This window comes from Rhinopithecus roxellana, chromosome 10, assembly GCF_007565055.1.
Source record: "Rhinopithecus roxellana isolate Shanxi Qingling chromosome 10, ASM756505v1, whole genome shotgun sequence".
NCBI lineage: Eukaryota > Metazoa > Chordata > Mammalia > Primates > Cercopithecidae > Rhinopithecus > Rhinopithecus roxellana.
Window position 1 is genome coordinate 128,707,425 of NC_044558.1, and position 16,787 is coordinate 128,724,211.

The following is a 16,787-nucleotide window of genomic DNA, read 5'->3' on the forward strand; positions in this document are numbered from 1 at the left end:
GGCATTTACAGTGAAAAACAGATCGGGCTCAGTGGGATGCCAAACGAGAGAGAATTACATCTCTAGTCTTGAGAATACCATGATTCCAATTTCTTTGGAAGTAAATCAAGGAGAGATAAATAACGTTAATATTTTGACAATCAAAAGAGTATTTGTGTGTCAGAATGGAAAACAGAAGCTATTTCATTATGGATTCAACTAAAAATATGAAGAAAAACTATAATCTGCTATTCTTTAGAGGATTATTATAGCCAAGAAATAATTCATGAATCAATCTGCATTCAAAAACAAAAGTCGGGGCTGAAATCTAGTAACAAGTGTTAAACTTTTCCTTTGAAAAAAATTTTCTCACTCTCTAGCCCTCCTTTTCTATTAAAGACAAATTATAGTAAGACCGATTTGTGTGTAAAAATAAGTTTTAGGCTTATTATACTTGGCCTGACTATTTGCATAAAGTGCAGCAAGAAATTGACTGACCATATAGGCTCTTTTTAAGTTGGCTTTGCTGGAAATTTACCTGAAAATATGTTATTGTACTCAAAGGCTTGGTAAAATAACCAGTGTCTCCAATTGTCCTGTTTTAAAACAAAAGACTCTTACTAAACTTATGCAAATAACTATATTGTGATAAAACCAGAATACTCACGGTTTCCAAATTTTGGAGAACTTGGAGAGAAAGGTAAATTTGTTCATAAAAACATACTGCACCCAATTGCTCTAAAGAATAAATAATTTAAAAGAAAAAGATTCCCCTGACTCTTTAACCAGAGCATCAGCCTTCCAAACAACATGTCCTTTGTTCACCTTGAATTGCCATTCACATGCTAAGCAGTTCTTGTCATATGAGAGCTGTTTATCAGGCACTGTAGAATCTAGCAACTCCTCACAGAGTTAAGAGTCAGCCCTAGGGGAAAAAGAATGCTCTTTGCTCATAAGTATCTCCTCTTTGCATCCTCAGGTAGCAAGATCCTATGTAAACAATTTTTAAGTTATTATGGAACTCTTTAGGGCACCATTATTTCCATTAGCAAAGGAGTAGCTTCAGTTAACATTCCATAACAAGGCCGTAAATGTCCCTCAACTGGAAATTCTCTAGTCCAGTATTTGTCACTGGGAAGTGCTCCCAGTCTTTTACCATAAGCCCTAATAAATGCTCCACACAGGGATATGAAGTGGAGAATTGTTCCCTACTAGCCCTTCAGCTTCTACCATACATTCTGTAGGCTCAGGCAAACTTACTAGTTTCCATTTAGTGAGTTCAATTAACATTCCTCAAAGGGAATATTTACATGACTTCAGTTTCATGGTACTTGATAGGAGAAACATCCCCCAATCAGGTACAATACCAATTTTCACAAGACATTTAGGTAAAGGAGTTAAAATTACCTGACATACAGGCTGTGTAGACATCTCAAGTTTCATAATCCTATCAACCTGTACATTTCTATGTTCTGGTTCAAGGAACTTTTCTTTTCTACCCCCAGACCATTTTACTTTTTCTGGTGAAAAGTGATTTGAGTTCCCAGCAGGGGATTGAGCCAAGGGACTTAGGCTCTTTTTTCAATCTTCATCTTAATTTACCTCAGCATTACCCCAGGTAATGTCAGCTCCTTCATTATAACCTTTGCCTTTTGCTGTTTCTTCAATTTCCCCAATCTGGGGCAAATGCAGAAAACAGGTATGCGGCCTTTTAATGTTGGAGGACCAGTAGGGGTTCCCTTTGGTCCACCCAACCTTTGATAGTGTTGTAACGACCTTTGTTTCAATCCCATTGATTTTCATTTTATTTATTTCATTTTTTATGAAACATCCAAATATTTTCATCACCCTCTGGGGTGAGTCCTCTGACTCCCTTTTGCCTTTCTCATTATTCTTTGTTAATTACCCCAATGTTTTATTAAGCATCTATAAGACCCATGAGGACAGCAAATTTGATCAGGATGTGATTCTGTGGTATTAATGTCACCTGGAGTGTCCATGTAGCACTTAATCTTCAAATTTGCCATGTGATATGGTTTGGCTGTGTCCCCACCAAAATCTCATCTTGAATAGTAGCTCCCATAATCCCCACATGTTGTGAGAGGGACCCAGTGGGAAGTAATTGGATCATGGGGGTGGGTTTTCCCATGCTGTTCTGTGATAGTGAATAAGTCTCACAAGATCTGATGGTTTTATAAAGGGCAGTTCCCTGGCACATGCTCTCTTGCCATCATGTAAGACATGCCTTTGCTCCTCCTTCATCTCCCACCATGATGGTGAGGCTTCCCCAGCCATATGGAACTGTGAGTTCATTAAACCTCTTTTTCTTTATAAATTACCCAGTCTCAGGTATTTCTTCACAGCAGTATGAAATGGACTAATGCAGTAAATTGGTACAGAGAGTGGAGTGCTGCTGTAGAGATACCCAAAAATGTGGAAGTGACTTTGGAACTGGGTAACAGGCAGAGGTTAGAACAGTGTGGAGGGCTCAGAAGAAAATAGGAAAATGTAGGAAAGTTTGGAACTTCCTAGAGGCTTGAAGGGCTCAGAAGACAGGAAGATGTGGGAAAGTTTGAAACTTCGTAGAGACTTGTTGAATGGGTTTGACCAAAATGCTGATAATGATATGGACAATAAAGTCCAGGCTGAGGTGGTCGCAGATGGAGATGAGGAACGTATTGGGAACTGGAGCAAAGGTGATTCTTGTTATGCTTTAGTAAAAAGACTGGCAGCATTTTGCCCCTCCACTAGAGATCAGTGGAACTTTGAACTTAAGAGACATAATTTAAGGTATCTGGTGGAAGAAATTTCAAAATAAAGCTTTCAAGAAGTGATTTGGGTGCTCTTAAAAGCATTCCATTTTATTAATTCACAAGATATGGTTTGAAATTGGAACTTATGTTTGAAAGGGAAGCAAAGCATAAAAGTTAGGAAAATTTGGAGACTGATGATGCGATAAAAAAAGAAAAACCCGTTTTCTGAGGAGAAATTCAAGCTGGCTGCAGAAACTTCCATACGTAATGAGAAGCCAAATGTTAATCACCTAGACAGTGGGGAAAATGTCTCCAGGACATGTGATAGGTCTTCACGGTAGCCCCTCCCATCACAGGCCCAGAGGCCTAGGAGGGTAAAAAATGGTTTTCTTGTGCAGTCTTTGGACTTGGTGCTCTGGGTCCCAGCCATGGGACCCAGAAGGAGCCAATGTACACTCAGGCCATGGCTTCAGAGGGTGCAAGTCTCAAGCTTTGGTTGGTCCTGCAGGTGCATAAAACTAAAGAATGGAGGTTTGGGAAACTCTGCCTAGATTTCAAAGGATGTATGGAAACACCTGGATGTCCAGGCAGAGGTGTGCTGCAGGGGCAGGATCCTCATGGAGAACGTCTGCTAGGACAGAGTGGAAGGGAAATGTAGGGTTGAAGCCCCCACACAGAGTCTCCACTGGGGAACTGCCTGGTGGAGCTGTGGGAAGAGCACCACCACCCTCCAGATCCCAGAATGATACATCCATCAACAGCTTGAACTGTGCACTTGGAAAAGCCACAGAACACTCAACACCAGCCCGTGAAAGCAGCCAGGAGAGGGGCACTGTACCCTGCAAAGCCCAGGGGTAGATCTTCCCAACACCATGGGAATCTACCTCTTGCATCAGTATGACCTGGATGTGAGACATGCAGTCAAAGGAGATCATTTTGGAGCTTTAAGATTTGACTGCCCACTAATTTCAAACTTGCACGGGGCGTCTATCTTCTTCATTTTGGCCAATTTCTTGCATTTGGAATGGGTGTATTTACTCAATGCCTATACCCCCATTGTATCTGGGAAGTGACTAACTTCCTTTTGATTTTACCAGCTCCTAAGCTAGGACTTTTGTGTTAATACTGAAATGAGTTAAGACTTTGGGGGACTGTTGGAAAGGCATGATTGGTTTTGAAATGTGAGGACATGAGATTTGGCAGTGGCCATGGGCAGAATTATATGGTTGGGCTGTGTCCTCACCAACATTTCATCTTTAATTGTAGCTCCCATAATCCCCATGTGTCATGGGAGGAACCGTGTGGGAGGTAATTGAAACATGGGGGTGAGTTTTTCTGTGCTTTTCTCATGGTAGTGAATAAGTCTCACAAGATCTAATGGTTTTATAAAAGGCAGTTCCCCTGCACATGCTCTCTTGCCTGCCACCGTATAAGATATGCCTTTGCTCCTACTTTGCCTTCTGTCATGATTGTGAGGCCTCCCCAGCCATGTGGAACTGTGAGTCCATTAAACTCCTTTTCCTTTATAAATTACCCAGTCTCAGGTATATCTTCCTTTGAAATAGATACAAAACAGTTTGAAAGGTGGGGGAATCTATGGGAAAGAGAAGAGAAATAGGGACAGGACTCAGTCCTTTTTTTTTTTTTTAAATACCAGAGGACTCTGGTCTGAACCAGAAATGCAGTTACAAATGAGAATAACTTAAATTATCTGATAATTAGGTATTTACAACAGAAGGGGAGGGAGTCATCTAGTGCCCCTCTTCCAGGCTGGACAGACATCAATCCTACTGCAAGGCTGGATAGATGCCTACTCACTCTAGGTAGTTATGGATTCTCCTGGCATGAGCAGGTAGAGGTAGTGAGATTGCTGTTTTATGCAGTGTCCTAACCTTGGCCCACCACCCTGCACTACAATGCCATGAGGTCTCTGGAGCTCTTTCTGACCTGGGGGCCCTCCCTCTTTCTGTGCTGAATTACCATTGGCCCTGGGAGTGTTCTGTACAGTCCAGCTGCACTTAGGGCAGGACAGACACACATCTGGGCCTGGTCCAGCCTTAAGGATCAACCCAGCATTCTTGTACATTCATTTAGCCATTACAGATAACAGTAACCAAGAGACTGAATATTTTTGCTTTTTTTGTTTCTTATTAGCTTGTATCTCCTTATGCATTTAGCCAGCCAAATACTCAGGAGTATAATCCATCCCTAATTCTAATGAATTTTACCTTTTGTAATTGAATGTAGCTCAGCTGCAGCTCCCTACCATAGGTAACCACATAGCCACCCTGGAGTCAAGGTTTTTCATCACTCATCTTTTGATTTCTCTCTTTATCCATTTAGTTTTATCTATATCATGTTTTTATCTTTAATTAAAATAACTCTTAGTCTCTAAATTAGAAAAAAATTCTTTAGCAAAAGCTACATCATTGTATTTTTAAAAATTTTACCAAAAACACCATTTACTCTCCTACTGTTTTAACTCTTAGTAACCCAGACTCCCAGTGAAAAAAAAATAGGGGTTATTTAATTTAACATAACATGACTTTAAGATTTTAAATTACTGGAGCTAATTTTTAGGTTAAATTTACCAAATTAGTCTTACCCAAAACTACTAAGATCATATGAATTAAAAGGCATCTTAGGTAGCTTCCTTCAGTCTGAAAAGCACTTACTTTTCTTTTAGCCAAGTGATTAGAGGTCTTTCATAAAAATTGTTAGTGAAATATCACTTCTACATGACACATATAAATATATAGCTATAACAGATATAAAGAAAAAAACAGATCCAAAATATTTTTCATTTGCCTGTTTTCAAAAATTCTGTTTCTTAGTTTCAACTATTAACTTAAAAAGTTAGGCCAGAACACCATAGTTCATGCCTATAATCCTAGCATTTTGGGAGGTTGAGGCAGACAGATCATTTGAGTCTAGGTGTTCGAGACCAGCCTGGGCAACATGCGAAACTCCATCTCTATAAAAAATACCAATAAATAAATAAATAAATAAATAAATAAATAAGCTTGGCTTTGTGGTGCACACCTGTAGTCCCAGCTACTCAGAAGGCTGAGGGGAGGATTTCTTGAGACTGGGAGGTTGAGGGTACAGTGAGCTGAGATGGTGCCACTGCACTCCAGCCTGGGCGACAGAGTGAGGCCCTGCCTCAGAAAAAAACAAAAACAAAAATAAGAAGTTACAAGAGCCAAAAAAAGATGAAGGAGAGAGTTGCCATTCCAGGCCTTCTCAAAAGAGAAAAAACTGAAGCACAGCAGGGCACAGGTTCTGAGATATCAATCTAAATAATTTTAAAAAGAAACAGATTACAGAATTCAAAAATTTTAAAGTTCCTGCATTAAGAGTAACTCAACATTTTTAATAAATCGTGTTCTAACCAATTATTTAGTGTTACATGAGTGTATTTTTAATATCAAAGTTCAATTTTCAGAAACATTATTTATTATAATTTATTTTAATTGTAGCCAACTAAATCACATAACATTTTAATAAATTCCTGTTTTACTAATCTTATTACAACTTACACAGACCATTCACAACATTCTTGGACTTTCTAGTTTGACCTAAATATTTCTCTTTCTTAACAACGAGTCATTTTATTTTGGTACAAAAATTCATCATGCAAGATTCTTTCTCATATAAAATTTCTTTTCTTTTAAGCTTTCTTACCAAAAATACCTCTTTATATCTATAACTTTCTTTACATCTCTTATTTTCTGGTCCTTTTTACCTCATTTTATATATAATCCTTAAATAACCTCTGAATTAGACAAAAATTATTTACCTTTGAATAAGAACACTTTAGACCTTAAGAAGAATCTGCCCATGACTCTTGAAACTCCACAAAGAAACAAAGGGTGAGTGATGCCTTTGTTCTGAGTGCTTTAAGGTGTTCAAGTCATTTGATGCCTTCTCTAGATTTTTTTTGGTACCAGACAGTGAAGGGGGAAGGAGAAATAGGGTGGAAGAAAAGAAAATGATAGAGCAATTGTCTTTTTAAGACAGGAAGCTGCAACAGAAACCAAGTACATAATTTGTTTGTTTTCATTTTTTCAGCTATTTTAGCAACTTCAGAGGCCTGGTTGCTCATACTTTGGAATTCTTATTTGAGTTTGACCAAGTTGGGTAGAGTTGGTCAAATCTGATGGGTGAAACACCACAACAACAAAAAACCCCAACAATACAATTACTGAGCACTCTAATGCTAAGGAGAAATTAAGACTAGCTGACTGTCAATTCTAATTTTTAGTAATTAAAGAGAATCTCTGAGACAAAAAAAAAAAAAAAAAGTCCACTACTTATCTAGGAATGAGATCCTGGCTCAAGACTGCTATTTACTGTCTTAGAAGCTGAAAAAAAAAAAAAAAAAAAAAAGCTCAAACTTGCCTTCCCTGTTGGAAATTAGCTGAAATTCCAGAAAGGAGTTGCCCATTCTCCATTGTCATGGGAGCAGGAAAACTTGCCTTCTTTGTTGGACACAAGTAAAACTCAAAAGAGGAGTTGTAGAGAGAAATAAACTGTAGATCTTGACCAAATTCAGGGAGATCGGGGATTCTCTGGAGTGGGTAGGGGCTCCCAGGCCTCAGCAAATTGTCCTATCAGTTTGAGCCATAAGGTTAGCTCAGGCTGGTACCAAGTACACATAGGAGATTTATCAAAGGTCAGGGGCACCTCCACTCAGAATCCTCTCATGGTTGCTAATTTGTGAACCCAAAAGTATCTGAGACAGGTCTCAATTTATTTTGCCAAAGTTAAGGCATGCCTACAGTACAGCCTCAGAGAGGTCCTAAAAACATGTGTCCAAGGTGGAGTACAGCTTGCTCTTATACATTTTAGGAAGACATAGTACATCAATCAGTACACATAAGATTTACATTGGTTCCATTGTGAAGGGCCAGATAACTCAAAGCAGGAACTTGCAGGTCACAGTTTGATTTTAAAATATTCTGACTGGCAATTGGTTGGAAGAGTTATTATCAACAATAAAAAATAATTTCTTGTTTACAATAAGGGCTTGTGGAGACCAAGGTTTTATCATGCAGATAAAGCCTGTAGGTAAGCAGGCTTCATAGAGAATAGATATAAATGTTTCTTATCAGACTTAAGGTCTGTATTGATGTTAATGCTGGTTGGTTATTCCTGAATTCCAAAAGAGAGGAGGGTATAACAAGGCATGTCCAACACCTCTTTCCCATCACAGCCTAAACTTGTTTTTTGGTTAACTTTGGAATGCTCTTGACCAAGAGGAGGTCCATTCAGTGTTGGCTGGGAGGGGAGGACTGAATTTTATTTTTGGCTTACAGGCCCCACATATTGATTCATAAACTGCCATCTTTCTCACTGTGTCTTTACATGGCAGAAAATGCAATGAATCTCTCTCAGTCCTCTATTATAAAGCCACTGAACCCATTCATGAAGGCTTTACCCTTGTGACTTAATCATCTCTCAAAGGTCCCACTTCCTACTACCATCACCTTAGAAGTTAGGATTTCAACATGTGAATTTGTATGGGACACATTCAGACCACACAATACACCTAAGCCAAAATTTATCAATTATTTTTGGGAAACCTAAATAGAAATTTAGAAATTTATGTGAAAAGGACCTAGAAATTTGAATAGCTATCTTACTGTGAATCAAAACTGTGATTGACTACAGCATAGTATGGCCATATCTCTAGCTATTTTTTTATATTAAATACCATTTGTGGATATTCTGTCTTCCCACTATAAACCTTCTCAGAGCATATTCTTGAGAGTAAACTATTTTCACATAGTTTTATAAATCAGATTTTATATTTAAAAGTAAGTCCTACTAAATCAAGTACAAATCAAAATAGGAAAAATAATTTATTCTACTTAACATGTTAAGAAAGGAAATTAGATGGATCATGACCCCATTGCTTTTTCCCTAAAACACATGGGTGGCCTACTTGTTTGGTGTTATTCAGAGTGAAAGAAATCAGTGGCTATTCTGACCCACATCTAGTGCTAAATAATCTCTATATTTATAAAGCCACTACTAGCTTTTAGCAATAATGCCCTTTCAACTTATTTCAACAACAAAGTTTAAAGCAAATTTGTTGAAAACAGTCCTTTCATGCTTCCTAATGAATTTTGCTTAATGAGTATATTTCTAAGTTCAGAGAAGCAGAGAAACCTAACTTGCTATTAAGCAATTGCCTCTCACTTTTACCTGATAAACTTGTGCTTACAGCATTTTGTCATAACATCCACATCAATATCTAACCTTGCTAAACTCCAAAGCAATCAAAAATTAAAGACCTCTTGTTTATAAATAACACTTGACTTTTCTCCACAAATGCTGTTAATATTAATAGCTAATATTTATTGAAAGTTTACAATATTCCAGTCATTGTTTCAAACATAAAAGAATCCTATAAGGTAGGAATGTTGTTATTACCCTTTTCAGATGAGAAAACCGAAGTACAAAGAGTTTTTCATAATTAACATAACATTTCAAGCAAGTCGATTTTTTTTAGATTTATATCATAATTCTCCAATTTTGTATACATGTTTAAATTTCCCCAACACATATATAAATAGAAAACAAACTTCTGATAGGGAGGAAATGAGTGACAGTGTTTTAGTTTTGAAACCACTTGCAGGCACTAGCTATAGGATCAAGAAAAATGTCCAATCCCTTGGTTTATAATAAATTCTAATTTTGTTTGAATATAAAATGACATTGAAGCTAGAAAACAGAATTTTCTCTGAAATAGAAAAAAACATCAGAACAGCTGACAAAATGGCCATTTTTCTTATAGGAAATTATTGTTATGTTGCTGAAGCTTAAAGAAAACATTTGTTTTGCTGGATAATTGCATACAAATCTTTGCATACAAATCAACAAAGCATTTCTGTGCAATGAGCCATTTTCCAAGAGTGACTCCCACACTTCTCTGCATTAAAAACGCTGCAAGAGTGAGTATAGCCTTTGATCCAGAAAAATAAATCCTGCCACAGTATGTGTGCCTGGAAATTTTTAGGATCCTGTCTTCCATTTAAGTCCCTCAAAGCCATTTAGGACTAACTTGCCTGAATCAATAATCCTGTTTAGACACACTCTCAGTTATAAAACCAACTTCTTTAAAGCAAGAAATCATCAATAGATCAGGCAGTATGGCATTAATATTAGATCACGTCATGCAGATAGGAGCAATTTTACCAGGACTGTCATATTTTAAAAACTAATGTACATGCACATATATCCACATACAAAAATTCCATACCTTCAACTTGGAAAGACATCTTATTCTATGGGTTTCAATTCTTTTCTCAGTTTCTCCCATGTTGCTCTTCAGGGTGTTCCAAGCTATGTATGTTTTAAATCTTGGTAAGTCTTACTTCTACCCTTTTAAGCAAACAAAAAAATATGTTAAATTAACTACAAAAATGTAAAGCATCATTCTTTTGAAGTAAGTGCTGAAAATGAACAACGTAATTGAAAAATCCATTATATTACAAAAATACCTGGAATGCTTTTAATACAGATTAGAAAATCATGGTGTTAGAGAAGATTTAGTTGTTGGTTTTCTATTTCAAAAGGTACATCAAATAACTTCGGTTACTCTTCAGTGAGATTAAAGATATTAGAATTGTTTGTTATCATCTTGCAAAATAACGGTCACATGGTTAAAAGAAAGCTTTTCACTTCTCTAGCCAAAACAAATAGTACCAAAGGACTTACATGAAAATAGCTGCTTTTAATAACACACATACTTAGAGTTGTGTTTTTGCTAAAACCTGCTTCAGTAACCCTACCAAGGCTCAAAAATCTTTTTTTGGCCAGGCTCTCTTTTCAAGTTATTTGCATTCCAAGGCTTCCCTAGAGTCTCAGGAAGGGAAACACTTTCTGGGGCACTGCTGATACATGGAAACCTGGGGAGACGTGGAATTTTAATCATGAAAATAGGCTAGTAAAAATAACAAACAATTCTATGTTCTGGAAAATAATCCCACAATTGCAAATTAAGATGTAAGACTTAGGAGATTAAACATATAAATGGATATCTATGTGTAGCTATATGTAATAGGTATAGATATATGTGGAAATATATGTACATATGTATAATATACAGGCACACATTTTTATATGTAAAACAAAAAGTTGACTTAAACTCAAATAAATCCTACTAATCCCATCAAAGATTTTGTTTGTTTTACATCGTGAAACTAAGGCAATATTTTGTATCAAAACCAAAGTGTTTCACTTTGGCAGTATTTATTCTAGTTTCTAGAATGATTTCTTAACAGTATCCCCAGCATTAATTAATTAAGTCCTTTAAACAATATCCATTTAATATGTGATCCTGAATGGCACTAATTTTTTAAAAAACCAACTGCTTTGCCTCTACAAACGCGCTGAATCCCAAACACATATTAAGGCAACAGTCACTGCACTATAATGTTTGAGTTTTGTTATTTTTACACATTGTCTCACAGATACAACAAATATTTATCGAACATCTACTCTGTACCAGTCATGGTGCTACACACCAGCATTCAGCAGTGAGTAAGGCAGCCAAGTACGTGCCTATGGAGAATATAAACTAGTGAGAGAAGTATGTTTCTATGGAAGATACTTGGACCCGGATTCCAAGGAACTTAAACTTTCATTGGGAACGATAAAACTTTTAAATAAAACACGCTGGAATAGAACCAGATAATGTAGAAGGAAATGCAATTTACTTGGTAGGTAAGTGGTGAAAAAATTCATAGGTTATTGTTCTCAACTGCCCTCATTTCTTCTCGTGCATTAGAATCCAATCTCTTTCCCCTTTTTCCTTCTCTGTCTCCTAACCATTATCTTAGCCTAATATAGTCACCCTATCAAACACTAAGGGAGAGAACTTATTCTTCTTCCATGTCAAAACTGTCTTCATTCTTCTTTGTGGCTAAAAACATTACTATATTAAATGTCTATTTTTTCATATATAACCAGAGGGCATAAAAGCTGGAGGTAGCACCACAGCAAATCACCACCTAGGGGAATTCTATAGAGTTCCCACCGTGAATTGTGACACTAAGTAACCATCTAGAGCAGGTTTTTTCACCATGTCTGGAAGATTTGTTTCAAAATGTTTTGACGTATTGAAAAAAAGGGTTAAAAAACTATTAACTGAGGTAAGAGGTAATATTTAACGCTAAGCACTTGAAAAGAATTAAATGGAATTAAATGGGATTAAATGAACCCTAAACTTTCCCTCGTTTTCCAACCTATACAGTGAAAATATTTTATATTTTCAGATACATTTCAAACATTTTCATGGAGGAAAATAAATTAACAAAATCTATTCCATTTATTCAACAAAATCCATGAAATCCAACAGTTAATATCACAGTCACTGTTGTCCATCTTGGCCCCAAATCAGGAAATTGCGTGTGTTGCCTTTGCATCTTCTTGAGGTTGTGCTAGTGCCAGCCATGTGAACAGTCCTCTTTTGTTAGGACAGCGTTGTTTACACAGTGACTTCTGCTTCCAGGACCACACAGTGTCACCAAGAAATCCCTGTCAATCATCACTTCTAATGAAAAAGACGTGCTGAAGTTTTATTAAGTGGAGAATTATTTTATTTCCCTAACTCCTTCTCAGCATTCAAATGGGAACAGGTAACGCTTCAGTATGCTTTCTCACACAAATGTTGGATGTCTTCCATGCCTGCTGGTCATAGCTCTGTGTTGTGTTGTTTTTTTGTTTGATTGGGATTTTTAAAAAACACACAACTAAGAGGAACTCTACTCTCCTAAATTTGTAAGTGCACAGTACAGAATTGTTAACTATATACACATTGTTATATAGCAGATCTCTGGAACTTTTTCATCTTGGATGACTGTAATTCTATATCCATTGAACAGCAACTCTGGGGCTTTTGACACCTGTTGGTTTCCAGCCCCTAATGATGTGTCTCAATCACAAGATAATACAAAGTTTGATAAAACAATAATACGAAGTTTTATAAAACAAATCTTGTTTGGGCTCTTGCCCAGTGTTAAGTAAATTGACATAGTTTGTGATTGTTAGAAATCAACTGGGAAAAAATGTGTGCGTTTAATTTTACATTATTCTGTACTCTCAAATTAATGAAATAAAGGCCTTACTTTACAGAAAAGCTAGCAGTATATACATGAAGAAGACTTAGGAGATCATCCTTTTCCTGGGGAAAATAAAAAACGTTACACCAGCAAAAACCTTATTTGCAGGATCTTGAAATGGCTCCCAGCTCTGTGAGAAGAGAACAGCCTCTTGGGTGGTATCCAGCTGAAACAATTTCAACCAATACTAATCCAAGCAAGTATGTGCCAATGAATTACATGTAGAATCAACAATGGCTTTTTGTATTTTGTCTATCAAATTATTTTACTTAAATTCATTCATTTTCACCAGAAATTAAAGAATAAAATAATGAATTCTGCAATTCAGTTTTACAAATATAAGTATTATTTTATTTTCTAGATTCAGAGGAGGTACTAAGAATGCATTGCTTAGAAAAACTATGGGAGAAACTTAACTGAGCCATAAAATGTTACCCATACATGTGATTTCACCATGCAAAGCAAAGACTGGATCTCACAAAAACACAAGTAAACACTTTCATCAACAATCCATCAGTAAAAATATCTACTCTATGACTTTAGATAATGTACTAACTCTAGATAATAGACCAAGAAACAGAAAATTAAAGTTGAAACCTGAATTCTGTGTTTAGGGGAATTGGTTGTAAATATCATCAGTGTCACACACCATACCAAGTAACTCTAGAGAATGAGTAGATAATCATGGGGATAACGAGCATTTTTTGCACTTGATAACAAGATGAACTCCTTTACCTAAGTCTAGTTCTGACTTCTCTATGTCCCCTAGGCTTCAGTCTTGGTGCCCAACCCTCTACTGCCCAATTGTAGTGGGAATCTTGCTAAGTCTGTTTAGAGAGAATCCCTCACTCTTGTTATCTGATTGTCTTGATATTTGATCAAATTCCACATCCCCAGAATTCCCCAGGTGATATCTGATCATCCTGGCCTTCAGTCTGCAAAAGTCCTGTCACATTGGTTTAGCCACAATCCCTCCTCATTCCCAATGTTTCCTCTTAGTAATTTTCCATGCCCTCACCCCCCATCCTGCTCCTTCGCTGAAAATCTCCATCTGTTCAAGCTACATTCGGAATTGAGCCCAGTACTACAGTGAGGTCTCTTTTCTCCTGTTGCAATAGTCCCTGAATAAAATCTTTTACCACGTTACTGTCCAGCTCTGATTTTAATTTGACAGCAATATCAACTATTTCATTTCTTCAGATTATTATCCCAATTCTTATTTTCCTTTTGTCTGCATAGTCTAGGTAGGTACAAACATATGTATTTTCATTCAATATATGGCATGTAAATACTGAGCTGCTCCTTTTTCTCATAGAGACAAAGCTGCTCCTTTTTCTCATATCTGTTTATAAAGCTCAAAAAATAACTGAAAATTCAATAAAACGCTTTGAGTTTTTTCCAACACATTTATTTATGTATTTTTTTTCACATAAATTGATGTAGGGAGGCAGCTAGACATAGTCAAGATAGCAGACCTTGTAATCCATTTAGCCTAGGTTTAATCCCAGATTAATTGTGAGCTGTTTAAACTCTTTGAGCCTATTCCTCATCTCTAATATTGAAATATTTATGCCTACTTTGCAAGAGTGTCATGAAGATTGAGTTATAAAATTTACATAAGACTCCTTGCAGGGTTGCTGAAATAAAATAGTCACTCTGTCAATGACAGTGATTACTACTCATTTATTCTACAAATATTTATTAAGACTCCACTACATTCCAAGCACAGTAGTAGGTACTGGGGATACAAAGATGAATCAAATGTGCCTGCTCTCAAGTGACCTTATAAACAATTGGGAGAGATAGATAATTAAGTGATGATGATAGCTAGTTAGTGCCATAATGCAGACAATTTGAGCTAAGTAATAGAAAGAGGCGATTAATGAAAAGTATTCATTTGGGTATTCATTTGAACTATCACTTGAATGCAGCATAGTAGTTCAAATACTTGGGCTTTGAAATTAGTTACAACTTGTTTGAAAACCTGTTTTTAAACTAACTATGTCCTTTTGTTCAAGTTACTTAATGTTTCTATAAAATGAAGACAGTATCTATCTTTGTCAAGGTCCTGATAGGAAAACAGAACTCACAATAGATAATTTAATAGAGGGATGTTATATGGAAAACATCTCTTCATTTTTATAATGATACAAGAAGAGCTAACAAAAATGTGGCATTGTGGGCAACTCAGAGATCTACAACAGTGGAAAGTCACTCCCACTCCAAAGGCTATATCGGAAACGGGAAGGGCTGATGTGCAGGAAGACATGACAGGCAGAAATACCTTGCTTTCCCCTTCTCCATAAACCTAGTCTCACACCAGTACTTCCTACTGACATACATAAAAGGAAGTCAGGTGGCATTGGAGTAGAAAACTTAGTTTGCAGGAGTTATTCTCTTGGGATACAGAGAGGATCAGAGGATAGGAGAGAATGGATGTGAGGCCAGACAAACAAATGACCAACACAACCATAATCATTGCAATAGAGTTAGATAAAAGATGTATAGTGTATAAACGTATCATATAAAACTAGCATGCCATCAACATTCAATGAAGGGTAGCTATTCACATTTAATAACATAATTTCAGTCCTCAATGCTCTTTTTATTCTTAGTAAGAAAAAAATTCAGGAGACTTACAATCTGCATAATTGGTCAGCTCCCCACTTTACATATGTAGGCATTGCAATTTCTGTGTCATACCAAATAAAACAAAATGTTGTCATCAAATCAACTGATTTTTAAACAACCTGCATACATTCACTGTTGCATCATGTAAACACAACCAAAGTCACCAAGTCTTCACATAGCAAAATAGATACAGTTTACTTATTTAGTTTATGTGTGTGGGTACAATGTCCAAGAAGGACTGACTTGATGATACATACACAGTATTTGTTACCATTAGCTGCTTTGTTGGAATGCTTCAGCAGCCAGATTACAAACAGTACGTAATTTTTAAGGCACATAAAAATCAATAGTGAAATGTTTCCATAGTGGAAGGAGAAAAAGAGAAAAGGATAAGATTAATATGTTTCCCATTTTTAGGATTTGCTTCTATGTAGATTTAGCTCCATTGGCACAGCACACCTTTCCTCTCCATACCCCAGTCACTCATGTGGGTAACACTGACATAATCCAGTGAAAACATGGGAAGTCCTTCTATCTGGAGGTTCACGACGAGGAAATCCACTTGCCATTGGATCCCCTAATAAGCCACATCTCCTAATATGAGCTTGCCTCATGCTAAAATTGACACTTTGGACTCCAGGTGCCATACTTGTGTGTCTTGTGTTTAAATTGATTTATAATTAAGATGGAGGAAGAAAGTTGGTATTTATTGAGTACTTTCAAAGACCCCAACATATAAGAAAAGGATGAAGAGGCAGATGTTCCTAAAGGGCTAGCATCAAATTGGAAAACCATAAGCTTTAATATAACATACAATGTGATGTCGCTTTCTGTAAAACTATATACAATTGAGATAATAATAAAAATATAAACATTATATACTGCTTTCTATATTCCAAGCACTGTTCTAGGGGCATTTCAGATGTCGACCCATTTAATTCTCCTAAAATCTTATGACGTAAGTACTATTCCCAACTTTAAAGATGTAAAAGTTAAAGCACAGAGAGGTCAAGTAACTTGTACAAAGTCACACACCTTATAAATGACAGAGCCAGGATTCAGACCCAGGAAGTCTGGCCCTAGAGAATTTTAACTACCCTAAGCTACTTCTCCACAGGTGTGTGTGGGTGTGGATATGCCTACTGATGTATTCACTTAGATAAAACACTGGAGGACCTAAACCAGAATTTAAAAAGTGGTTATCTCTGGATAATCTATAGTTATCCAGAAGGTGGATAAGCCTATGGCTGATTTTATTTTTCCTTTAGGAATTTCTATGCTGGTTTCCACAAGG

The 16,787-nt window shown here is 36.6% G+C and overlaps 1 protein-coding gene across 4 annotated transcripts in view; it reads right to left on the reverse strand.

The window, feature by feature from the left end:
- The window catches only part of SLCO1A2 (solute carrier organic anion transporter family member 1A2), a 148,326-nt gene that overhangs the window by 63,575 nt on the left and 67,964 nt on the right, over window positions 1–16,787 (reverse strand). Inside the window, exons 1-2 of one of the 4 annotated variants that reach the window (XM_010361364.1) lie at window positions 10,241–10,315; window positions 10,000–10,121 (exon numbers count right to left, since the gene is read on the reverse strand). Coding sequence is in view for 1 of the 4 variants with exons in the window: in XM_010361361.2 (XP_010359663.1) it covers window positions 10,000–10,059 (60 nt within the window). In the remaining 3 variants the exon portion in view is untranslated. Of the gene's footprint in view, window positions 1–9,999; window positions 10,122–10,240; window positions 10,316–16,787 lie in introns of those variants that run through there. The other 3 variants (XM_010361361.2, XM_010361363.1, XM_010361362.1) reach the window with 3 other exon arrangements.